This window comes from Ascaphus truei, chromosome 2 (genome assembly GCF_040206685.1).
Source record: "Ascaphus truei isolate aAscTru1 chromosome 2, aAscTru1.hap1, whole genome shotgun sequence".
Lineage (NCBI taxonomy): Eukaryota > Metazoa > Chordata > Amphibia > Anura > Ascaphidae > Ascaphus > Ascaphus truei.
The window spans coordinates 253,380,613-253,406,923 of record NC_134484.1 but is presented as its reverse complement, the minus strand read 5'-3'; the positions used below and the strand labels follow the sequence as shown (position 1 = coordinate 253,406,923).

At 40.1% G+C, this 26,311-nt stretch overlaps 2 protein-coding genes across 11 annotated transcripts in view; one reads left to right on the top strand and one right to left on the bottom strand.

Annotated features, from left to right (window-relative positions):
* The window catches only part of MSANTD3 (Myb/SANT DNA binding domain containing 3), a 52,847-nt gene extending 38,355 nt beyond the window's left edge, over window positions 1-14,492 (top strand). For 5 of the 6 annotated variants that reach the window (XM_075586092.1, XM_075586087.1, XM_075586090.1 and 2 more), the window contains exons 3-5: window positions 3,683-3,826; window positions 4,421-4,549; window positions 6,429-14,492. In XM_075586092.1, the coding sequence (XP_075442207.1) occupies window positions 3,683-3,826; window positions 4,421-4,549; window positions 6,429-6,829 (674 nt within the window). In that variant the 3' untranslated portion in view covers window positions 6,830-14,492. The remainder of the gene's footprint in view (window positions 1-3,682; window positions 3,827-4,420; window positions 4,550-6,428) is intronic. The other variant, XM_075586091.1, reaches the window with a different exon arrangement.
* A 4,073-nt stretch (window positions 14,493-18,565) lies between these two features.
* The window catches only part of LOC142487217 (uncharacterized), a 40,561-nt gene continuing 32,815 nt past the window's right edge, over window positions 18,566-26,311 (bottom strand). For all 5 annotated transcript variants that reach the window (XM_075586082.1, XM_075586081.1, XM_075586085.1 and 2 more), the window contains exons 15-16: window positions 22,302-23,252; window positions 18,566-21,178 (exon numbers count right to left, since the gene is read on the bottom strand). In XM_075586082.1, the coding sequence (XP_075442197.1) occupies window positions 21,096-21,178; window positions 22,302-23,252 (1,034 nt within the window). In that variant the 3' untranslated portion in view covers window positions 18,566-21,095. The remainder of the gene's footprint in view (window positions 21,179-22,301; window positions 23,253-26,311) is intronic.

Below are 26,311 nucleotides of genomic sequence, written 5' to 3'. Positions count from 1 at the left end.
TATTTGTTGGCCAGAATGCTTTCTTCACATTCAGAACTTAAGAAAGGTTTACAAGACAACCTGGATAGAGAATTTGCTTTTTCATTCTTAGAACTGGGACGGTAAGAAATCAGAAAATTGAATCAGGGAAAAAATAGTGCCCACTGAGCAGACAGTGTATTTGCTGACCAAATGAACTCCAAGTTCTGATGATCAGTAAGGGCGACGGTAAATGAATGAGTGGCTCCTTTCAGAAAAGGCAGACTTATTGGTCACGAATTCCTTGTTCCCAATGTCATAGTTCTTCTCCGCTGATGTCAAGCAGCATTTTTGGTCCAATCCTTTGAGAAAGAATGGCTCCGATAGCAGAATGGAAGTTCAGGTTCGGATGAATAGGAGCAGAAGTAAAGAGGGACTTCAGTCATACAAAGGTTGAATTAGCCTCTGGTGACAACTCAAAAGGAACATCTATTTGGTTGAGTTGGGTAACAGGAGCAATGAGACCAGACACATTTTTAATGAAGTGTCTTTAGAAATGGGAAAAGCTAACAAACCTCTGAACATCTTTCTCGTTTCTTGGAATTGGCCATTCTACAACAGCCCGAATCTTACTTGGATCCATACACGACCCTTCAGGGGAGATGATATAACTGAGAAATTCCATAGAAGTCTTTTCAAACTCACATTTCTCTAATTTGATATATAATTGATGGCTACGGAGAAGTTCCAGGACAAGTCAGACATGTTTTTGATGATGATCTTTAAGATTATCTGAGAAAATCAGGATATCATCCAGATAAGCGACCAAAAAACTGGTCCAGGATATCTCGTAGTTCATCATTGATAAAATGCTGAAATGTGGCAGGATCGTTGCAGAGGCCGAAAGGCATGACCAATTATCATAGTGTCTATAGCGAGTTCAGAAAGCAGTTTTCCACTCATCTCCCGGTCGGATACAAATTAAATTGTAAGCTCCCTTGTGGTCAAGTTTGGTAAAGATCTTGGCAGATTTTAGCCTTTCCAGAAGTTCAGGGATCAAAGGTAGTGGGTATCTATTTTTGATATGATGTTCAACTCCCGGTAGTCAATGCAAGGGCGTAAAGAATCGTCCTTTTTTTCCCCCAACAAAGAAGAGCTTGGCCAAAGCAGGAGAAGTAGAGGGTCAGATGAAACCTTTAGAAAGGTTCTCTTAAGTATTCTCGCATATCTTGTAACTCTGGTTCAGGAAGGGGGTACATTCTCCAAAATGGAATAGTGGCATCTGGCAGCAATTCAATTGAACAGTCACATAGTCGATGTTTGTTTTATTAAACACGTCCTGAAATTATTGATATTGGTGTGGTTGCATACTTGAAGGGGAAGATAGCAAATGTATGACATTTCTTCAAATCGGGTGACTTGATTGTGGGCAGGCAACCGAGTTCACAATGTTCTGAGGAAAAGGTGACCCATTCTGGTTTTCCCATTAATTTGAGGATTATGAATCACAAGCCAAGGAAAACCCAGTATAACTGGAAACTGAGGTGAAGGAATAAGGTTGAAAGAAATAACCTCTTGATGACCGGGCAATACTATGAGAGTTTGTTTACCGGTTTCATGGGTAACCGGACAAGAGCTTAGTGCAGAACTGTCGACTACTTCCATTTTAACAGGGGAGTCTTTAGGTCTAAACAGAACCAAGTTCTCTTTGGCAAATTTGAAGTCCATAAAATTCCACCCTCTCCCCACGCCTGAGTCAATCATATCAGTGATAGAGATGCAGCGAGAACCATCCTTAAGAATAATCATCAACAGGAAGTGAGGATGCCTGATACGAAAGTTACTATCCTCTCTTGTGGTCAAAAATACGGGTTGTGACAGCGAGTCCGAGTGAACAGCATTCATGGTATTCAATCCTTGTGGACGAAGGCCACCTAGGCTTGTTGGGGCAATTAGGTAGATAATTCCCAGAATTTTCACAATACAAACATAAGTCTTTGGAGTGACGTGGACTTCTTTTTTCAGATGTTATGGGTCCTAAAACAGAGAACCACTTGCATTGGTTCAGTTTCTGGAACTGGGGAAACTGTCGTTCTTAACACCCTTGAAGTGGAGGAAGTAGTAGAACAACTTAAACCAGGGCTGACTGAGGTGAAACCTTTGTCTCTAACCTCCTCTCCGAAATCCTTAGTTTATCTGGATACTGAGAACAAAGTCTTCCAATGCAGTTGGAGCATTAATCCGAGCAAGTTCATCCTTTACCTGATCGTACAAGCCTCTGCGAAAATGTAATCTCTGTGCTGATTCCAAGTTCTCTGCTCCCTATCTTTGGATTTATCAGAAATGCTTTAGCCATCACATAGTGATCAGGATGATCAAATACATAGCATCCAAGAAGTATTGCAGGTTCTTTAACAAAGGACTATTTTGCTCCAAAGGTGGAAACCCAAGAGAGAGTCTCATCCTTTAATAAGGAGACTGTCTATACTACTGACACTGGCAAAATAGAACTGATAAAGAGCTGCATCTGGAAATGGAGTCTACATTGATTTAGGAAACCTGAACTGGTGCCCGTCACCACCGAATTTCTCCAGGAGAGGCAGATGGCACACTGCCTGGGTGGAAGAGATGGGTTGGGAAACGCGTAGATCCTGCAGTTGTTTCTGTGTTAACAAGCGGACTGGACATGCCCAATCTGGTTTTGCAGAGCCGAGGGAGTAATAAGGTTAACGCGTAGTTCAAACAACTGACTTTGTAACTCAATTACTCGACCTTGAAGTTCGTGACATCAGTTTGTAAGCCTGTAATAACTTTCATGGTGGCCCCTTGCTGAACCAGAGCGGATCCTGTTCCAGCAGACTCGGTAAAAGGCCTGGTTATTCTGTCACTAGGAGAACTGCAGGGCTGAAGTCCAGTAGCTGGGACAGGTTACCAGGCAGGTAGTGATGGGCAGTAGACAGGAAGTGGTCAGAGGCAGACAGGTAGTGATGGTCAGGAGACCTGTCAAGGAGCAACATAGTAAAGATCTGAATAGGTTCTTTTACACAAAAAGAATGCAAGATCGTAAATGCTGTGGCAGAGAGCTTGATCACAGAGGAACCTCAATCATGCCAGCATGCTTCATAGTTTTCATGCTATAAACCTACAATGTAAATGTGCCATTTTGTTGTTTGCATTTTGCAAAGCACCGACCAGCACTAAAGAGGTTAAGGAAATGTGCTGATTAATGTTTATTTCAATCATGTATTTGTGAGTCACTTTTTTTGGCTTTGGAAGACTACACATACATGGTCAGAAAAAGAAACTGCTTTTCTTTGTATTTGCTTATATATTTGTCATAGGTTACAATACCTTTTTAATGAACACATGAAGAGAGCTATAACGTATTGAAAGCTTTGAAAACGATAATTTCATTAATGAGAACTCTCGTTGCTTCCTTTTCGGATCAATATGACTAGTAGAACATTGATCTTCTTAGATGTATAAAGGGTGACATATTACATTTACTTTGATCATTTTGAGCATGTTTGTGAAATTCTTCAATAGGTTTCACTATAATAGAAATCAGACACAACACGGGTCTCTTAAATCTAGACACTATTTTGATAAACACTTTTTGACACAGCTCTACACAATGAGCAGGATAGAGGGCCGTACAAAATTGGCATTAGGATGTTGGGTGAATATCATTTTAATAACTATTCTGTCTTCATTTCTGCTTTAGAAATGGACTGCAAGAGAGTTAATCTTTTGGACCTGGAACTTCTCATTGATGAACAGGGCAAGATCCAGACAAAATCATTTCGGAAAATGCCCGAAATAAATTCGTTGTGTGTTGATGGCTCACCTCAAAGATCTATAGAAAAAGGTAATTCGCAGGGTGACTTGCAAAAGATGTTGTCCGTGGCATTGAGGCCAGTATAACCAAACACATGGTGGCATCTGTTGACGATACGTTATCACAGCCTGCAATGAATCAGCCAACATGAGTCCTTTAGCAATACAGTTTAGAGACCTCAAAAGTCTCTACTCTATCCATATTGTAGTTTTATTGGCTGTAAAACAAAGCAAAAAAAGCCTTGATACGGTTTTGGAACCAGAGGATGAGTAATCTTACTATGCACTAACAGATCCATATTTACTACGCTGGGATGTTCCATAAGACCTCTTCCGCCACTGAAGGACGCTACACCGTTCATTCACTGGGCAGATTGTGTCTTATGGAATAGCATTGCTACATAAATATGGGGCATAATCAATCAATTTAAGGGTTTTTTTGAATGCTTCATTTGTCAATACATACACCTTTTTATCTAAAAATGTAAAGATGTTTTCACAGACAAGGAAAACAAATAATCGTACATTTAATTAGTGTGTATGTATACATAGAGTATAGTGTGTGTGTCATATTTTTTTTTTAACAGCACCTGATTGTGTGTTTTATTGTGAATTCCTTCAATAGCTTTCCACAAAGGAGACATGGAACTTCTCATTGATGAACAGGGCAAGATCCAGACCGAACCAATTAGGAAAACGCAAGTCACTAATTCATTGTGTGGTGAGGGTTCGCCTCGAAGCTGTATAAAAAAAGGTAAATTTTATGCCGGGTAATAGAGACCAGAATACAAGAAGATATATACCGTAGGATTTTCCTGAAAAGGAGGTATGAAGCCTATAGGGTTATAAAAAAGCACTCAAACGTACCTTGTACCCCAAAAACAATCATACCAAAATATTGGAGTGTGATTTAAGCTCAGATGTAATATATTGAACATCCATCACTTTTAACCTCAACTATAAAATGCATATAACAATTTTAAAAACTACACATGGTACTGGTGCAACGTAACGTAGAAGTTGGCTATTTTGCCTGTGTGTATGTATATTAAACCCACCATCTGATGATTTTGCAAAAGATTCTTGTGTGGACCAAAACTGCAATGGAGCATTTAAAAACATTTTTAAGGATTCTGCATGTGCTGTTAACTTGGCAGGAGCAAAAGTGAGTCCCTGATGATGAAGGTGCATGTTGGCACCGAAACGTTGGATGCTACCTTGACTTTTTGTAGTCCATAAATTACCTTTTTTGTTCTCGTTTAAAAATATATATATTTTTGTTTTTCTTTGTTGGTGTGCTTGATTCCCTTTTGCTCATGATCTTTATTCCTTGACCGGACTATTTGTCTCGTCACCCATTCTGTTATTTTTTTCTTCTCTTCTACGTTAGACCCCTTTCAGGGGCTTCCCATGTGGCTTGGCCCGATTCTCTCTCTTTTCATACTGCTAACTTGACAGACATGCCTTCAGTATTAGAAGTTGTGTGTCCAGCATTCTAATACATTATTTAATTTTTTTCACTCATCTCGAATATGAAAATTGGCCAGGTAATACATTTGGTTTTCAGGATTCTGTGCAGAATAAAAAAAAAACATGTTTGTTGCTGAAATTGATATACTGTAATAGACAAAGATGGTGAAGGTTGCTTAGAAGAGCAATGTTGTCTTTAACATAAAACAGTTTTTGACACGTTTTGCTCAGTACCTCTCATGCTCCCAGAAAAGTGATATGAAATTAACAATGACCTTTATTCAGCTTCTATACAATTGCCACATACTTGCAGTTCCACAGTAATAACACTTCGCAAATGGTTGATAGAAGTCTGGATCTTGGTTGAGTTACGCCACGCTTACAGTGCCGGCGACACGACGTCGCACGAAAACAAATGCATTGCCACCGCCACCATGTTCGCTTATTGTGCACGCGACGGCGACAATGCGACGGGTTACCGTCGCGAAAACTGGTAGCAGGCAAATTTTGATTTTTCATGGGCTGTCGCCTCATGTGACGGTCCTCAAATTAATCAACTGGCCAGAAACCCGCGTCGCCGCCGCCCGGCAAAATATAACTTTCGCTGGTGGCGTCGTCACTCATCTAGTCGCCGGCACTGTAGGCGCGGCCTTATATAAATGGTAGTTGTAGGTACCACTGCTTTACAAGTACAATACTATTTATTTATTTTTTACAAACCTTTATTTTTTACAGTACGTTTAAAAGGATTTTTTCTTCATAGAGCATAAATCATTTGAAAATAATGTAGATGAAGTTGTGATACATTACTTGGCATGTTGTAGCGAATTTGAAATAATAGCAATATAATATTAATGTTGTTTTGTCTTTTTACCAGAATATAGAGGCAGTGTGTATCTGATGTAGATAAATGTAATTGTGGAATTCACTTACCTTTTCTTTAAAAGCACGAACATTAGTGAGTAGTGATGATATGACTTGCTTTATATAAGTACTTTTGGTTAAAACACCTAAGCAAATGAAAAGGCCAGTGACCGTACTTTTACACCAATACTTTTACACCTATACTTCATGATGATTGCCCCCAAATTTTTTTTACATTTATTTATTTTTAACGGAAATGCCACTCTTTTTATATTAAGCATTTTCTGCCTCCTTCCCAGAATCCTTTGTTCCGGACATGTATGAGGAAGAAAAGGCGTTAGTCAACATGCACGAATGTGAAGGCACCTCTCACCCTGAGCCTTCCTGCTCGTCTGCTAGGATAATGACAAACAGGACCTACAGGAGCAAACCTTCCCAGGATGGCATTTTTACAAAGATACATGAGGAGGAGCACCACCAGCAGATGTCCATCCTCCAACTGCAACTGCTACAGATGAATGAGGTGCACGTAGCCAAGGTACAGCAGATAGAGCGCGAGTGCGAGATGGCTGAAGAGGAGCACCGGATAAAGATGGAGGTCCTGAATAAAAAGAAAATGTATTGGGAGAGAAAACTGCAAACGATCACCAAGGAGTGGCCAGTAGCATCGTTCAACAGGCCCTTTCCTAATTCACCCTAGAGATTCATTTTGGGGCTGGTGAGAGAGCAGAGGATAATTAGGACACCTTGGCAGACCACTCTAAATAGATCAGCCAACAAGATGAACAGTCAGTAGGCCCAAACGCTGACGATGATTTTTGTGTAGGGGAAAAATAGATAGATGAGTCAAACAAAAGGTTCTAGGACATTACATGTGCTGGTAACGGGAACAATGTCTTTGGCTTCTAGCATTATTATAAAAGAAAACTGTATCCGGCCTGCTTGTCGGTATGACAGTGGTGCTTATGTTAACACCCTTGTGTTTTTACCCACAAACTGTAACCTTTTCTAACTTGTTTTTTTCTTTACACTTTTACTGATATTCAATCCACTTTGTTTTAATTTTTTTTTATATGTATTTGTCCCTTTGTTTGAATATTTTATGCATTTGTTTGGTACATCAGTTGGGTAAACTATGGATAAGTGCCATCACTTTTTAACTCTGAATGGGAATTGTGATGATTTGCCATCGAAAGGTCATATACCTCTATTAGAGCGGCCATGCATAGAGGGTTATTTAAATATTGCTGTTGGTAACGTGGTTTGGGCATGATTTGCTTTTCCTTTCACCCATCCACAACAATGTTTACATAAGCCACAAAGTGCAAGTCATGTTGGACAAATGGCACACATAGGTTAACCAAATATTGAAGAGCATGTTACAGTTAATGTGAGGCCAAAGGTACAAAAAACTATTGTCTTAACTGTAATGTATTGCCCAAATCCTTAATCAGGATTGTAATGATCTCTATTTTAAACATTATTTTTTTCACCACTCATGCACAACCATTGAAGAGTTGCCTATACATTGACACATTGATACACTGAACCTGTCACTCCTACTCTACTGTCAACAACTTTATTTAAAATTGTTAGAATTTATCAACACACTTGTTGGGAATTGCCACTTTTGTTTTCTTTTGCAATCACATTTTGCCCCTTGTTTTTAAGATAAGACCCAGATTAATAATGACTTCAATAGGGCCTAGGTGACCTGCTCCATTTCTTATGTGATAAGAGTATGTCGTGCGCCAGAATCGTGGCTGTGGGGGATACTCTTACACCACTTAAGAGTTATAGCGTACTACATTATTAGAAACGTAAATGAACAGTGGAAGACTAATTAATAAAAAAATTTAAAAAAGTGACAATGTACATTTTATAGAAAATGGACTTAAAATGGAAATATACCCTTTTAAAAAGCGTTACATGGTTTTTACCAGCCTTTCATCTTAAGAACATTTACCCAAACTGAATTACTGGAATAGAAAAATGATGTACAAACAAAACGGGAATATTGGTAAAACTTATTTCTGACAATACAAGGAATTGAGCATTGCGTATAGAAAATGAGAAGCCAAACAAAAAAAGCAACAGACTATGATGTGGGGAGAGGACATTTGTTTAGAGTGTACAGAGTGTAGAATTTTAAGTCTAGAGTGCATTGTATTGTTCAGATGAAAATATAAGTAAGTCATTATTTGTAAGTGGAAATAAACCATCAGCTGAGATTTTTAACTCTGACGTCTAGAATTTAAGCGTTGCTGAGTTTTTGTTTTATGTGGCATCCTGGGCTGTTTGATACCCAGATACGAAACACTGAGGAATGATTTGGATCATGAAATCCACTAAGCGGCAGCTGATGTTTTGGGAGCTCAAATCAAAATATCCTACAGTAAATACCCTTGAACGCCCTCCAACTACACGAGAAACCACTAATGATTGTAATCATTCTTTTATAGTCTAGTAATGTGGACTAACCCATTTCATTTCTGAAGGGTCCAGCAAAGCATTGCGCTGCAGTGTAGTGCAGTGTTGCTAGCGCTTTCAGCATTGGAGAGATTAAAAATAATGGGCGTGTGGGTCACCCAGCAGATCTAGCAATAGGATTAACTTGGTCAATCAACGTTTAAACTTATGCGCTTCCTATGTCACCAATGCAATATTCTATTAAGAAGCTTGTGAAGGGAACAGCTCCATTCATAGTACAGTATATTGAATGAGGGTCATTTGCTGGGATTCACAAAGCTATTACCAGGGGTATTGGAGCTCCATCCTGTGCTAACTGCCGTGTACTTAAAATGGTATTAAGGACGGATCGTGCTCATCTGAGCAGAGTTATTTTCCCACCTAGATATTAGTTGTCTCTATTTGAATGGAGCTGACCTTTTCTTAAACATGGAAAGCGCATTCACACCATGCTGAACAGAGGCTTAAGGGATAACATCTTTCTAATGCCTTGAAATATAAAGAGGCGCTCCATCTTGTTACACACTTCGCCATATTACTTTACGGGTGGCTAGGACACACATTTCCCCATTAAATCCTGCTATTTCAGTATTCTCCCCATAAGAGGCAAACAATGTTAATGAGTTATGAAGCAAATGATGATCTGTAAAAGTAGCCTTGTTGATCGTCTTTGGTTCATGTATACAGTGAATTAATATTGTTGGAAAGTCTATTTTATTTATAAAAATTACTTGATGTAAAGTACCTTTCAGTTTAAATGTGTTACAAAAATGCCTATGCTTATTGGGTACAGCCCTGGAACCACAATTATCATGCTGTGTTAAGAGGGCAACCGCCAAAGGAGGGAGTGGAGAATTATTAAATCAGAGGCTGGAATCGAACCAATAACCTTGTGTAGTCAAGATCAGCATATTGGCCACACTTCCCCCTCTGTTTCTACTGGTCCGCAGTGATATAACATGGTTCGCATAATTAACCATCCTGGCAAAAAGGCAGATAATTGAAGGGGGGCGGGGGATGAGAACAGGCGGTTGGTCCCCAAGAATCCCACCTTGAAATGGATCAATAAGATTCTTGGATTTCAGAATGCTTTATTACTTGAATAACACTTGAGAAGACCAAGTGCCAGAATAAAACTACATGTGTTCCAAAGTGTCCCATCAATTCCATTATTCACTGGCATTCATTTCTTGGTGAGATGGACAAATTTACAACCAATATTGTTACCAGTGCATAAGGCTTTATGGATCGGTGTTACTTTTTGTTATAGGATAAGACATCTGATCTCAAAACATGATTCCTGTTCACAAAAATCTGATATTGAAAACTGGATGTTGGGGATAAAATTAGGGGGTATTTGTCATGTATAAGGAGATGATAGCTCTGGCTCATAAAATTCAATGCAATTTACACCATATATGTATATATTAAGAATCAATGTGGTTTTCAGATGAATCACAATGTCTATAAAACAATATGTGCAAATTTATTAAAAACCAAGCCGTAAAAGAACTGTGTATTAGTTCTATTTGAACCCAATTTAAGGTAAATACAAATAGTTTTACACAGAACACATATAAAACAACAATTTCACATGCATGTCTCTAAGTATTCCAGATAATTGATAACTGGTTTCGAAGTAGAAATACCCCCCTACTCCGGCTGCAAAAATTTATTGCATACTGTACAACACCTAAACTTCTCCGGGAATTAGCAAGTTGTTATAACTTATTCACATTAGCGTCCCACCCCCCCTTCACTCCTGCATTTGTCATGTTATGAATAGAAATTACTGAAAGCGAAGCTAAAAGTTGAATCTTAGGTGCTAATCACCACTAATACTGACAGCCACCAGTGTTTTTATAGTTTCTGTTTGTTTCCGTGGGATTTTGTCAAATGTTATGGAACAGTTGCTGTGAACTTTGATTCTTTCTGTAGCTATGTCCATGATGGTTATTGGAATGTTTAGAAACAAGGTAAATGGAGTTCAGAATCAAAGTGAATGTTGAGGACTGAGCTGGAAGAATAAAGATAATTACGGGTTTTAATTCCATGTCAGTGCTTCCCTTTGTTATGGAAATTATTTCAGGGCATCTAAATCTCAATCTATGCCTTCAAATGGTCATAGACAGCGCAGTTGTGTACAACCTTCAAATGCATATATCTATGTGAAATGGCCTATAACAACCCACCTAGTGCATGTTGGCAGAATTAAACAGCAGTTCCATGAAGAATTGCCTTCTGCCATTAACAGCTGAATTTTGATATCTGTAACGTAAATCAATCAGATAGCAGTTTTAAAAAAAAGTCAGTATGCCCTTTTCTATTTCACTTATTTTGTACATAAAATCAGCTTGAAAAGGCCTGTCATTTTAACATCAAGTGTCAGATTTGGCTATTTTTTATTTTAGTTTTGGTAAACAAAAAAATAAGCCAATTAATGCTATTAAAAAAAACAAAAAAAAAAAACCTCCAGCACTGGGACTTCCAGAAGTAAAAAGTAATATGGTTAGTGCAACCTCCCTATTATGTGGTAACAGGATATTGTGCATTAGAACATTTTTAAGGCTAGATTAGTTAAAACTTTAAGGCACGGATTAGGAAATATGGCTCTTAGGGTCTTGGAGTTTTGCTGAAAGAAGCTTTGAGATTGATCAATGTTACAAATCTGGTTTATGGAGTTATGGTCACAGGGAACATCTGCCGGAAAATTATAGTGAATATTTTAGTGTAGATTTGACACTTCTGTAAATACCTGCTACAGAATTAGCCCAATCTACACTAAACCTGTAAAACAAAACATGAGGCCTTGATATGAATGTAACCCTATGTGGACAATCAACACTGGGTGATTGCCTTTGTTGCAGGCTCATTCAACAGACTGAGGGTTAAAACATGAAATAAAATAGATTTTAGACTGACTTGTCACACAATGTACCCATGTTTTTTTTTTTTTTTTAAATTTCACTCACCCGGGTATATTTGGAATGAAGATCTTATTCAATATACTGTGAAACTGCTTCTCAATGTCGGGAAGCCTCTGAGCTCTATTTCATTGAATGGAGATCAGAGCTTCCTTGACCAGGAAGCTCAGCTTTACAGAATTCTGAAATGAGCTTTACACCTCCAAACACAAACTGTATCCGGCCCAGTTGTCCGTATGAGCCCCTTTTAGAGGACAGTATCTCGGGGGAACAGGAGTTGAAATTAATTTGGTTCGGCTCCAGAGCCCCCCTGCCTGTTCGAAAAACAACTGCCACTTTAAATAAGGGTCTTAATCCTTTCATCTTTGTTAGCCATTGTGCTATCATTAGCAGAATAGATGGCGGTCTCTGATTGCTTTGTCAGCATTATAAAAGTAAACAAATTACATTGAAATCCTGTTGTACTAAGGAACTTGGCTGTTTTTAGCAAAACGAAGGTGCATATTTACAAAGTGGTGCTATTCCAGAAGGCACCTTATGTCCCATGGAAACTTGGTTCAATCTTTGTTCTGAGTGGCACACAAAACATTACTACATCTGTAGCCGTTTTTTTTTTTTTTTTTTTGTACAATATTTCCAAATGAAGCCAAGTGTGATCCAACAGCTTTCTGCTCGGCTACATTAAACACTTGTACTATACTCTACCAACCCTATTTATTGGCTGACTATGTACAGTAAGAGATTATGCTCCTAAAAGGTCGCAAAGTTGGATACAAAGAAAGTAACCATTTGTATTGTTGACTTAACCCGTGTGAGTAAAGTACTGTAATAACTACATGTGTGCTATTTAACACAAAGAAACATTCTCCTTTAGTGAAATTGCGGCCCAATGATTTGGGATTTTTAACATTGAATCACTTCACTTCTGAGTATCTGATCAGATAAATAGGCCCCCTCAAAAAAAATGTACAGGAGGGCCCCAGTCATGCGGCGGGTTCCGTTCTTAGGACTCGCCGCAAAGCAAAAATCGCCGGAAAGCTGAACTGGCGATTTTCGTTGTGTGCTTGCGTAGACCGGCAATGCACCGTTCTACGCATGCACAACATCGGCAAAACCCCTCATTCTGCGCATGCGCGACCCTGGACTGGCCCGTTCTTCGTATGTGCGACATCGGACTGGCCCTTTATGCGCAGACATGGCGGCCCCCTTCTCGGTACCGCCGTATACCCAAGAAGCAGGGCCTTACTGTATTTTATTCATGAGATGTAAAATCTAAAAGTGTTTTTGCTTTGTGCAAAAGGTGTTGAGTGTATAATCACAAGATATGTTCGAGGCTGATTAAAACGGTGTCATACCTTTTGGCATATCACATAACTAGCTCTAAGGACGGGCAATCTATGCCCATCTCAAATTCCAACTCCAGGAAGTCTAGGATTTGTAGTGTGTGAAACAGACTAGCCATGCTGCTTTTGTGCAGAGAAACGCTGCACTATAAATCTCAGAATCCTTAGGGAATTAAGTGTATTGTATACCCTACTACAAACACTCTAGAAATCATGCTTAGAAATTGTCTATTGAGAACCACTTTTTTTTTGGTAACTCTTGTTTCCCATCAACATGCCTTAATTAAATGTAAAAAATAAAAATAAAAATAAAAAAAACTTTGTAGACCGCTGTATTGTTTAATGTAGGACTACTTTTCTTTCACATTTTAAAATGTTAGTGAAAAGAAATATCAAACGCTACAACAGTGTTTTGGAAAACTATGCGCAGGGACCTCAAACGTCACCATATTTTGTGAATAACCCATGTAAAGTATGCATATTCATGCTTCCTAATTGACTATTGTGAAAATCTAGCTTGGCTGGAATCCCTTGAATTTAAAAGTTTGATAAACATTACACTGAAACACTAAAACATACACACAAATGCTCACTGGCTTTCTAACTAATTTACCGCATAAGTTGTATTTAATGGACTCGCCATTAAAGTCAGAAACCGTCCAATAAAATTCCACTTCTTGGTCTGTAACCCAAAATGTCATTCTTTATGGTCCTTGGAGGTTGATGTCTCTGGAAATTAGTTATTGCCTACCATTTTTGTATTGTTTATACTAGCAAGATTGAATGCACTTTTAAAATGACAATCCAATAGTGCTAAACAGGTCTGCTCACACAGGGCAGGTTTGACTTCTGCCCCTCTTTTATAGCTCACCATACATTTTGTTATTGTCATATTATTAATCTTTTAGGCCCGTAAGTATATTTGATGTAGTTTGTGATTACCTTGGTGGACCAACATTAAAGTTTTCCATAGGTGACGTTATAGTGTACAGAGCTTTTGAAACCTTGTAGGTTTTTTTTTCAAGTGTACTGAAATGAATGAGCTGCCCAATGAAACAAGGAGTTAACGTATGGTGCTAGCACCAGTTAGTGACTCTGGGTCTGTTTTTTTTTTTTTTTTTACATTTACTTTAAAATCAGTCAAGCTATAAAACTACTAATTACCCTGTGATGATTGCCAATAAGGTTATGTAAATATTTTCCACCGTGTAAAACTCTTATTGTGGATGTGCAAAGCATACAACCAACTTTAGAAAGAACACAAAATTACAACAGAACCTCAATAAGCAGATGTGTATTGTCTTATGATCAGTGGTCGGCAAATCACCCAAAAATCTACTCGCCGAACAAAAAAAATCTACTCGCCACCTAGTACCACACGTGTTCTGATTGTTCTAATAGGAGCTCGCCATGATGTTAAATCCACTCACCCGGGGCGTGCAAATGTATAGGTTTGTCGAACACTGCTTATGATCAACGATATATAGATATACATACACACCTCAACCCTGTTATAACGTGGATCCGCTTATAACTCGATGCAAGTGTGGCTCCCAATTTTCGTGTAAATACTTAAAATTAAATACTTTATTGTACAATGCATCAATAAAAGATTGAAACAATAAAATTGTACATTATTTCTATATTGTTATTCTATAGTAATGCAATTATCACGTGCAAAAACAAGCCATACAAAATTGATAGCATGTATAAGTTAATGGCTAGAATTTTCTAACACGATCGGCTTATATTGCGATGTGATTCTTTGGACCCCAAGCACCGTGTCATAACGGGGTTGAGAATGAATATATATATATATATATATATATATTTGCTTTCCTGTGGAGGGTTTTTGTCACTTTTTTTACTCACCATAGCTTAACTCAGTATTATGGTTTAGCCTATCCCATAGCCTCTCTTGCATTCCCAGTAAAATCAACCCCACACTGATGAGACCCATCAAGGTCGAAACAGCTGTCTGTGGGTGGTTTTCTGGGTATGCACCTTAACCCTGGCTGTGCTCAAAGCTGTGACCATGCAGCAAGCTTAAGCCTATAGGGAACCATGTTAAAAATGGTTATTGAGGCAAAAAGTGACACTGTGTGCTCATTTGCATGTCATTTCCCAGAATCCCTTGCTGCAGTGGAAGTGCTGTATGCTGGGTGATAATGGGGAAAGGCGGGGTTGCAGACCTGCCTAAGACATGCAGATGAGCATACAGTTATATTTGCATATATATATATAGATATATTGCCTGCAATGTTTCTTCATTGACAACATTTTGATAAAATACATAAAGATCTAAACGTTTAATTCAGCTTACAAATTATTGGGTGTATATAAAGGGGAGTGAGCGAGTGTTTAAATTCACTTTCACACGCAGTCAAAGTATATACATGTTAAAAAAAAATCTTTTGGTTTTGTAGCTGGGTTTTCTACCTAGTTTATGGGATATTTTCTCTTATATTCTATTTAATTTTTTTTTTGTGTGGGGTTGATTTGAACACGGAAAAGGTTTGTATGAAAAAAAAATGAAATATACATTGAATTATAAATAGTTAGGATCCAGCTGACTACCACAAAAAAACAAAGTAAAACAAGGCAAACTGATGTTTATTTTTGCAGCAAGATGTGGGCATTGAGGCCAAGATGTTTATAACATGTATCCTAAACCTCAGAAAAATCAGCGCTATAATTGGAAGCCTAAGGCTGCGCTTATAGTGCCAGCGATGCTGCGGCAAAACAAATATTGGCGACGTTGATTGCGCTTATAGTAGAAGCGACAACTTGGTCGCGATCGCTGGAAGTCAACTCAATTTGATTATTCCAGCAACAGCAGTGTGACGTCGCTGTCGCCGGAGACAGCACTATAAGTGTAGGCTTAGCAGCCAATCCAAAGCTGTATGTAAAAAAATGTTATTATAGGTCATATACGAACAGCATGCTCCTGTGCGTATCATAACAGTAATAAAGATAATTCTGGTATTTTTACACCAATATTGCACTCCGGTTAAAGGACACGCTAACGTGAATTAAATCCTGGCTTAAGTAATATATGTACATTATAGTAATCCTAACGCTAAACTTTAATGCCAATTTCTGGTTTGAGTTAGGTCAGGTTTCCAGGATATCCCTACTTCAGCACAGGTGACTGTCAGACTGACGCACCTGTGCTGATGCAGGGATATCCTGGAAACCTGACCTGTTGCTGGCCCCTGAGGACTGGCGTTGCCCTCACCTGATCTATTCCCTTGCTTCTCAGCCAGATAGATATGTAAGGATTTCTCCACTTAAATGCCTGAAAATATCTGCCAAGCTTTTCTGCCAAATGATAAAAGGTTATTTACAAATTAGAGAGTTTGACTGATGAAGTCAGCACATCCTCCACAGAAAGGGATATTGAAATAAAAATACTCTTATCAAGTGGTGCAGTTGGCTCTTATTACAACTTTCTGAGTGGTAAGAATCTCTTCCACTAGACTAGCTGACAGAGTGGCAAAGCTGTATGCCAAGCAACTTGGAGGTTTCAATTCAGTCGTTACAACTCAGCTAAGTACACTCATTTTATTGATTGTGTCTCTACACCATGTTGCATATATCATCCTATTAACAAGCATAGTGATTTTAAAGTAAAAGTTGGCAGCGAAGTTGGAGCGTGGAGCTGCGCTGTGTCTATGCACAGAATTCATATGCTAGTTTAGTTAACATTAGGATTCGAGCATCATGTTTGTCCAAAATTCAATTAAAACTGGACTTTGTTTCACTAACTTATAGTAAAATTAGGTAGCGAAGTTTGAGCTGCGCTGTCTAACAAACAGCATTTATATATATATATATATATATATATAATAGCTTAGTGCAGGGGAGCCCAAACTTTTGCTGCTGTGCCCCCGTCTCACTTGTCCCGGTTCTCACGCCCAAAGCCCCTACCTTCCATCTGCGTCAAATGATGCTGCGGGGTCGTGACATCACGTGACCCAGTGTCGTGTCACGTCACATGGCCCCGCACCACATTGCCATGGCGGCGTGTCACAGCCAGCTGAAGCAAGGTAAGTGGAAAGTTGCAGGGGCCCTCACGCGGTCCCCCGACATTTAATTTAAATGCCTTGGGGAACAGCGCAGAGCCTCTGCAACTGCCCGCACTCCCCCGCCCCCAGACAAATCTCCCACCCCCCCAGTTTGCACACCGCTGGCTTAGTGTATCCAGTGTTGTTTGACCATACAAACTAGTGTTTCTTACACCAGCATATAAATTCAAGGTGTTGTTTAATTAGTTGCTATCATATGATTGATCTGAATTGTTTGCAAAACTAAGTTGTATCTAAGGCAAACGGATAAGAGATTCATACCACTCATAGAAAGTTGTAATAAGAGCCAACTGCACCACGTGATAAGTTTATATATTTTTATTTCAATATCACTTGAGCACTTCATATTCACTTAAGCATAGAAAGTGTAAACAAAAATTGATTGGTTTGGTGTGGACCAAGTGCTTTCTGTGGAGGATTTGCTGACTATCAGCCAAACTCTCTAATTTGTAAATATTCATTTACTAGCACATACTGTAGGTTGCACCCATTGTTATTCAGAAATTTACTTTTTTTGTCAAATTATAATACTATTGAGAGCAGTATATAATTCGGTTTGTTTAAAGCATAAAAGGTAAATAAATCCTGTCTTAAATGAAGATCAATGAGGAACCTTAACAAATATCTGTCTTAATATTACTTTCCACAGTTATTCCAAGCCTATAGCTACTTATTATTCAGATGTCAGCAGTGTTCATGATCAGAGAAAGGACCTGTTTTCCACCTGAAATTAAACATGAATTTCATTTGTCAGCTTTAGATATCTTTGCAGAACTGCCAACATAGAACAGGGGCGATATTTCCATCATTCTTAAAATGCATATGATCATTTCACTATTTAACTAGTTAAAATTATATATAAGCTCACTTGCTCACGCATCCTTATCAGATTATATTGCACACTTGACAGATGATTTTCCTCTGTTCAAGAACAACCACCATATTGTTTTTACCAAGTCTAAACGTTTCTTCATGTTTGCATAGTTACAAAAGCTAAGGCCCCGATACATAGATCTATATATCTATCTATCTATCTATATCTATCTCTCTCTATATCTATATATATAGTCCCCGCTCACGTGGGTATGCGCGTGCACACACGCGATGCAGGACACCCGCCACGCATGCTTTGAGCGCCAGCGGGGACTCAGCCTAACACACAAGTTACTGACTTGTAAGTACCTCTCTGACCGTAGTAATATAATACGAACTTGGTTTGATCTATTCTCAGATTTCTGGGGCATCACAGTGAGAAGTATGGTACTTGTTACCAGAAAAATATGCATCCCCCACCGATGAGTATGTTGACAATCATTAGCTTACATCAGTTGTGTTTGACTTTTTGGTTAAGAAACCCTGTCGTTATATATGTAAAATCTGTGCCACCCCAACCCTCTCTCATAGCGTGTCTGAGATCAGATGTATTGTAAATTCTTCCCTATTTGGCACAGTTTTCAAATTATCTGAAAATTGTAGGGAACCCTTTGGGAATGCCCGGGGAACACAAGGCTTCCTAGGAACCATGGTTGAAGAACACTGCTCCTAGATGTTGCAGGCAGAACCGTTTAAGATTAGGCAGGTCATAAGGCAATACATAGAATACAAAGCACAATGCAGAACAAAAAAAAACAATCTTTATTAAAATACTGCATTCACTTTTTTTTTTTTACATCTTGTTCATGGAGGAAAGAGACACCACATTTGACCATTACCAAGCAAAAGGATTCTGGGTATGGACCTGCAAATGGTAAATATAGTGTGATTTCCCTGAAGAATATTTTCTTGGAATGTTCGATCATACAATCGGTGAAGCAATTTCATGGAGGGAAGAAAAAATGGAAAAACAAACAAAAATAATGTTTGTAACAGACAGGTGTTAGGGTGTAAACATCACTCTGGATGTTAATGCAAACCTTTAAACGAAAAGTGCATTAAGAATAATGCTTGTGAATCACCCGTATTGCAGCCTTGCAATCATCTCCATGTCGGAGACTGACATGAAGCAATCTGTTTACAATGCGGTCCTACATATCTGGGAATTCATTTCTTAGAAGAGCAGATTGATAATAGCTCAATATACTGTATAAAGACAGATGCTTCAAACAATCCATGTAAATAAAATGAAACAGATGTACTGCTTGTTCTGCAGAATTGTATCCAGTACCAAGAACAAGCATGCTGTGCTGTGAGATATGAATTCTCTAAACACTTTCAAACTTGCAAAAACCTTCTTGGGGGAAAAAAAAAAAAAACACATTAAGTAACTCCAATATGCATGCTATTGCAATAGCTGCAAAATACATACAAGGTCTTCTGTCTGTCCCAGCGGCCCAATAGTCAACTTTAATAACCAGTATAAAAGAGTCCCTTCTGATTTTTTGGAAAACATCTGTGGATGCCAGTAGGGGTGGGCAAGAGTTAATATTTCGAAAGCCTCCAGTTGTTGAATAGAAGCTTTAGACGGCTGCAAGTGTACCAACCAACTGTGCTTTAGAATACAGCAAGCTCATTCTCCAGGAGGAACCACAGACCATGTGTGCATCTTTGATATAGATGGGCAATAGGATTTCCATCTTCAGCAAAACTACTTAAAGATTCGCTTTCACTGCTTTGCACCGCTATGTCGTTTTGGGAACTATTCATAGCTTCACTTTGTCAAGCAAAGAAGCAAAGATGTTGTTCTTACGCCCAATTACTGATGCACTGTAGTCATCTCTTGCAACAAAATGTTTTTTCTTTGCAATCAATAGGTTTCTCAGGATGTCAAGATGTGCAGTACATTATCATTAAACATTAAAATAACTAACTAAATTAACAGAAAAGTTAGAGAGAGCAGATATCTGAACTGATTTTTTGCCTTCTTTGAAAGTCAGAGTACAGTGGTCATATTTTTACAATTTTAAACATTCTATGAAACAGCAACCTATTGTAACAGAAATTAAATAATTTTTATTTGCAGTGATGCAAGCGGTTTAGTAATCTCCCAATTTTTTGGGGGTGGAATTATTATCTTGGCCTCGTAGAGATTAGTAGTGGAAAGTCAATCTAGCCATAGAGGTGCTAATACAGGCATACCCCGCATTAACGTACACAATGGGACCGGAGCATGTATGTAAAGCGAAAATGTACTTAAAGTGAAGCAGTACCTTTTTTCCACTTATCGATGCATGTACTGTACTGCAATCGTCATATACGTGCATAACTGATGTAAATAACGCATTTGTAACAGGCTCTATAGTCTCCCCGCTTGCGCACAGCTTCGGTACAAGTAGGGAGCTGATTTTGCTGTTCAGGATGTGCCGACAGGCGCATGCGTGAGCTGGCGTTTGCCTATTGGGCGATGTGTCCTTGCTCGCGAGTGTACTTAAAGTGAGTGTCCTTAAACCGGGGTATGCCTGTATACAACATATACAGTATGTGGTACATCACATTATGTTGTAATGTTTAAACCTCTTACAATCCAGCAGCCTTTTGGCAAAAGATGAACGATTTGTGGTCCAAGGATTACACGTTGTTCAGTTGCGTTGAAATGCTCAGTCTGCTATACTCGTAATGTTGTAGCGCTATTTGCATTAAAAATAGGATATTGTCTTGTACTTTGGGGGATAAGGCTTTTAAGGACATGTGAGGGCCGCAGTTCTGGTGTTCTCAGAAGTGTGGGATTACCACCAATATATTAGCTCCTTTCAGATAATGTCTGAGATTGTGGCTCATTGCACACCAACAATGATTACAGCATCTTGTGACACCTTAAATACGATGTCACCGTTAATTGGTATACAATGCTAGATGCCAAAAGTGCCACAGTTCTAATGAATCAGAGATCCATATAGAAGTTTTATCTCTGCATTTTGAGTTTCACAGCTTGTTCTGTCCACAACATTTATCATTATGGACTGCCAACTCAGGATTTTGTTTTTAAAGTAATTCTATCAGTTAAGATATCTCATTCATAACCTTCAAGCCACATTGAACCTCTGTTTCCCCTGCACAAAACAAATACAGTAAGAGCAAATAAAATAAAAAAAGACGAGCAAACTTACAGTTCACAAAATAAACAAAAGATGGGATTTTCAACATCATTAGCATGTTACAAATGCTAATGTGCACGCCTGGGTTTGTGGTAATCCAGTTTCTTCCATTTACAACTCATCGGTCTGTGTCGCGGGTCTGTCTAATACTCCAGTTTCACTGAGCACTCTTGCAAATACTGCAAGATTCACCTCTAAACAGATAAAGAAAAAAGAAAGAAAAAGGGCAATTATATTTTTAGCGAAGCATACAAACTGAAACAAGGTTCTGTAAACGTTAGAGTAAAATAAATTTGATACGTGTAGTTATCGTTCTCCATTGAGGTCCGCCGAGGAAAAGCTGAAGAGAAATAATATCCATACACTGTCAAAGCACTTATAAAAAAACAAAAAACATTTGAATACAATTCTGCTGTTCTCGCATCTGTTATAGACTGTAATGATGGGAGCAGGTTCTGCAAAACTGTAGTGACAAGGCGGCATGTGTACCCCCCCTCCGTGTGCATCTTGGGATGAGGTTCTACAGTAGATTCTTGATTGTTCTGCATATTCTATGAAGGGTGAAGGAAAACTGCATGCATGTACATGGGAAAAGGGGCCGACTAAATAGAAACATGTGGAAAATAGGTGAAAAAGATGGCTTCTTATTATAGATGGGAGGCGCAATGTTTGCGGGGAAGGCGGATGGGAGCAAGATAACTGGGTAGAGAGATGTAATGTATAGGAAAACAAAATGAGAAGAGTATATAGTGTAAACATATACATGAAAAGGTAAGGTACAGTACCGGCAGCTTTTATTCTCACAAATGCCCGCGGCATGCCGGGATCTACTCCGGCTGGCGCTAGTCTAGACCGCGCGCCGCCGCGTTTCCTCCACGCACCCCCCTCCACTTCGGGCGCATTTTAGCCCCCCTTCCCGACCCCGGCTCCTGCTCTGCCCCTCTGCTTCCCCGCACCCCCCGCTTACCTCACTTTAAACTCCAGGGGTGTTGGGGAAGCCGGGCGCGCACGTGACTGTGACGTCACAGTGCGCCGCGTCACCACGCTTCCCGCACGCATCCTGCCGTGCGGAATTGTGAGAATAAAAGCTGCCGGAACTGTATGTTAAAAAGCTGTGAGGTAAGGGTAAACAAGACAGAATGGAAGGTCCACTGCAGAAACAGGAGAGAGATGAGATGTGTGAGGTGTGTAGAGGAGACAAATAGCATCCACTGGCATAGCTACAGGCCACAAATTAGTTTTTGCTGTTGCATGCCGAGGCCTCCCAAAATAGTGGTCTAAGAACTACTTTATATGGGTAGTCAGTCAGTTACTTACGTTGAAGTTCCGGGTAAAAAGGCGACAAAGTCTTCAGGATGTTAGTTACTGTAGCAATATCCTTTCCTTTGAGAAGTTGTAGTACTACTGGGGTAAGATGTTTGGAAGTTAGGTTATGTGCAGTGCTTGCCGGCAATGCACTGCTGAGGAAAGAGGAAGGTGAATCCTGAACAGGATTAGTCTCATCTGAATGCTGAATGGGAGTCATTTTTGAATCTGGTTGCTGAAGAGGTTCGGTCTTCACAGCTGAATGGTGAACCGTAGTCATTTTTGAATCTGGTTGCTGAAGAGGTTCGGTCTTCACAGCTGAATGCTGAATGGGTTTGGTCTGGACACTTGGATGCTGTGGATTTGTCTTCCTACCTGGATGCCGAACTTGCCTGGTTTTCAAACTTGGATGTTGACCGGGGCTGATTATTGTACCTGTATCCTGAACAGGTTTAGCTTGCACATCTGGATGCCGGACAGGAATATTTGTAACATCTGCAGGAGATGGTTTTTGTGGGGAAGAGAGAGTGAAGACCGTTTTCAAATCCTTGTCAACTAAGCATGACAAAGGAGCAAATGCTTTTTTGCTCTCCTTTACAGTCCTAGTTTTTTCTTGAGGGTGATCTTCACCTTCAGACAGGCTGCTAGAACTATCAGAGGAAGAGGGTCTGCGAAAGCAACGTGAAGAGGATTTTCCGGCTGAGTTAAACAAGGAAGATTTTGGGGCAGGTTTACTGAGGGTATGAAACAAAGTGCTGTCATCACTACTGTCACTTCTGCTTTGCGAAAACAAGGTGTATGTGGACAGGAGGTCTGTGGAAGCCCGCCTAGCTTTTTCGTTCTCTGCAGAGTTTATATTTGAGCTATCAGATGAGACTTTCGTAGCACGTGAGGATGACGTGGATGGCATCTGGTCTGACGGCTTCATTTCCCACAGATACTTGGATTTTTCACTTTCTAAGCCTTGAAAACGACAACAAAAACAAAATCAATGCACACGTTCTTATAGGTATAGAGACATAGTAAAATCCCTACACAGATTAGAACACATACATGTGTATTGCATCGAAACAAGTTATTTTAATACCATCGAATTAGCATAGAATACTAAGCTCTTCTTGTCCTAAGGTGGCAATTGAAAACACAGTAGAATTATGTACGCCATGCTGTAAGTAGTAACCGGCTCTTGCAGAAATAAAACGGTAGGATGGAAATGGTATGGTAGCAAATGAACAGTAAAGTATTTCAAAACATTTGGACTCAAATCAGCTTTCTGTTTGTTATACTTGAGGCACGAGGAGTATATTGCCAAACTGGACAGTTTGCCCCACCTATTATTAGTATTATACTCTTTTATAAAGCATCAACATACTCCGCAGCGTAGTACAAATAGGGCAACAGTAGTTACATAAACAGAATGACGAGAGAAAAAAACCAACAACTGAACGCAAATGGATACAATAGGTACTTGGGTCCCTACTTATGACAGCTATTTTTTTAATGTTCACAAACTTTTTCGTTTGCGCCCCCCTGCCTGCTCTCCCCCACCTTGTCTTCAGCGTTTTCTGACGTCACAACGCCATGTGACCCTGCAATGTCATTTGATGACGCGTTACCATGGCGACACGTCACCAGAAGCCACCTGAGACAAGGTTAGAGAGTTTACATAGGCCTTGCGCGCTCCCCCGGCATTTAATTTAAATGCTTTGGGGAAGACAGCGGGGCCCCTGCAAGCGCCGTGCCCCCCACTCCTAAAAATTCACGCCCCCCCAGTTTGCGCACCCCTGCCTTAATGCATCTCTGTTACCTATGCATTTAGTACCCATACAATTTAATACTAGCTTGCCTTTCTAAAGACTAAACCAGCTTGCACCTTCAGTGTGAGTCACTATATTATTATTGCTTTCTTTCGCTCTCTGTACAGAGTTTGCATGCTAAGGCCCTTTAATCATTCCTATTGTGATTTCATATGCAAATCTCTAGGCCCCCAGTTGCTTTTGTCTAGACGTCTTCATTTCATTCTGGACATCTGGTCTCTAGGACAATGGACAGTATACTAGGTGAGATCTTGCTAATCAAATTAAAAATGTCATCAACTTCTTCCTTCTGATAATACTTGGGCTAGGTCCCCAGTGCAGCCGGCGGGGCGCGTGGCCATGTGCCTTTCACCAGCCCCATACCTCTCCTCCCTAGCAGTCACCATTGCCCCTTCGCTTCCTGGCTCTCTGCATACTGTGACGCGTCAGCTAGCAAGGGCTACAATGGGATTGTGTTCCCGTGCGGCGACGCGTCACATGGTGTGTCGGAGCCAATCAGAGAGGCGGTTTGGTCCTGCCCCTCCCATCACCATCCACTTTGAATCCTCCTCTTCAGCTTCTTGAGCCCGGTGACCTCTGATGCAGTGGGGTTTTCCACGCACCTCGTACAGCATTTTCAGGTTTTTCATTTCGGGGAGGGGAAGCGAGTGGTGGGGGACTTTATTTACTCTCAACATAAAAGCCGTCATGGCCCCGCCCCCGTTATGGCTGCGACTACCGCGCCTGAGAACTCTGCCTGCAGACCGCAGTCTAGCGCTGTGCATGTGCCGCCAAGACGCCAGGCGCGCATGCAGTAGCCTCCAGCAGGACCTTAGCCTAAGGCTACGGCTGCGCTGCAAGCTCTTATCCCCGGTCTGCAGTGGGAAAGACAGGGGGGAGTGGGGCGTGACAGAGGCGTGGCAGGGGCACGGCTATGACGTGTCACTACAGGTTCGCCCTTATTGGCCGAACCGCCGGGGGCATGGCCACTGCACTCATCGCCAGTGTTCAGCACAACTTTCCTGTCTCAAGGAAAAACTGGCCGCCACCAATTGTAGTGGGCCCGGCCACGTTAAGGTGATAAAGTGCCCTGCACGAAACGCGTAGGTGCGTTCGTGAAGCCCTGTTATGGCATTAGCTTGCTAATAAATTGATCTGTCTATTTCGGAGTTTGTCTGGGATTTTTTTTTCTCATGTTTTTCTATCCTGCCCTGGATGTCACTGGATTGTGCTCTGCCTACCTACTCTGACTGTGGATTCCTTACCTGTGGATGCACGCCGTGGATACAGTGGACGTCCCTTTGGTATACAGGTAATGGGCCATAGTGCTCTTATCATTTACCTTGTGTATACCATATAATCTCTCATATACTGTCTGGGTTAGAAATTGTGCACCATTAGTTGTGGTTGTCAAGTGGACATCGCTAGGTGCATACCCATTTCAGTTACCTATTGCACTCCTTTGTGGACGTCGCATGAGTATCTGGACATTTATTGCTACTTTCATCATATATGTATACAAACCATATTGGACTATCTGAGCACCACATTCTACTGCTTCACTTTAACCAACAGCAATCTGGTTTTCGCCCAAAACACTCCATGGTATTTACCCTCCTAAAAGTTTGCAATGAGATACGGTGTGGAATGGAACAGCTACCTTGTGCAATATTCCTAGATTTTGCAAAGGCTTTTGATACTGTTGATCATATTACATATCAGGTAGATCCCAACATGTGTCTCTCGGGCTCCAACGCCAACCCCTTGCATGTCACCTGTGGGGTCCCACGATGCTCTGTTCTGGGGCCCCTACTCTTTTCAGTCTTCATTAATAGTTACATAGTAGATGAGGTTGAAAAAAAGACATACGTTCATCAAGTTCAACCTATGCTAAAAATAGAAGGGTAAACAGGGCAGAGCACTGCCAAAAAAGCGGAGGAGGCTCACGTATGAAAAATAAAGATATTTATTTGAATAACTGGATCATAACTGACCCCTCAGTAGGCAACAACGCATCTGTTAACTATATCTGTTATATGGATACTGTTAACCTTTGAAGCACCGGTTGTACACATCTTACAGTAAAGAACCATTTCCTTTGTTGCAAAATCTCCTTTCCTCCAACCTTAAGGGATGACCCTGTGTCCTATGTACTGCCCTTGGGATGAATAGTTCTTTTCAAAGCTCCTAGTACTGTCCCCGAATATATTTGTACATTGTATGTCT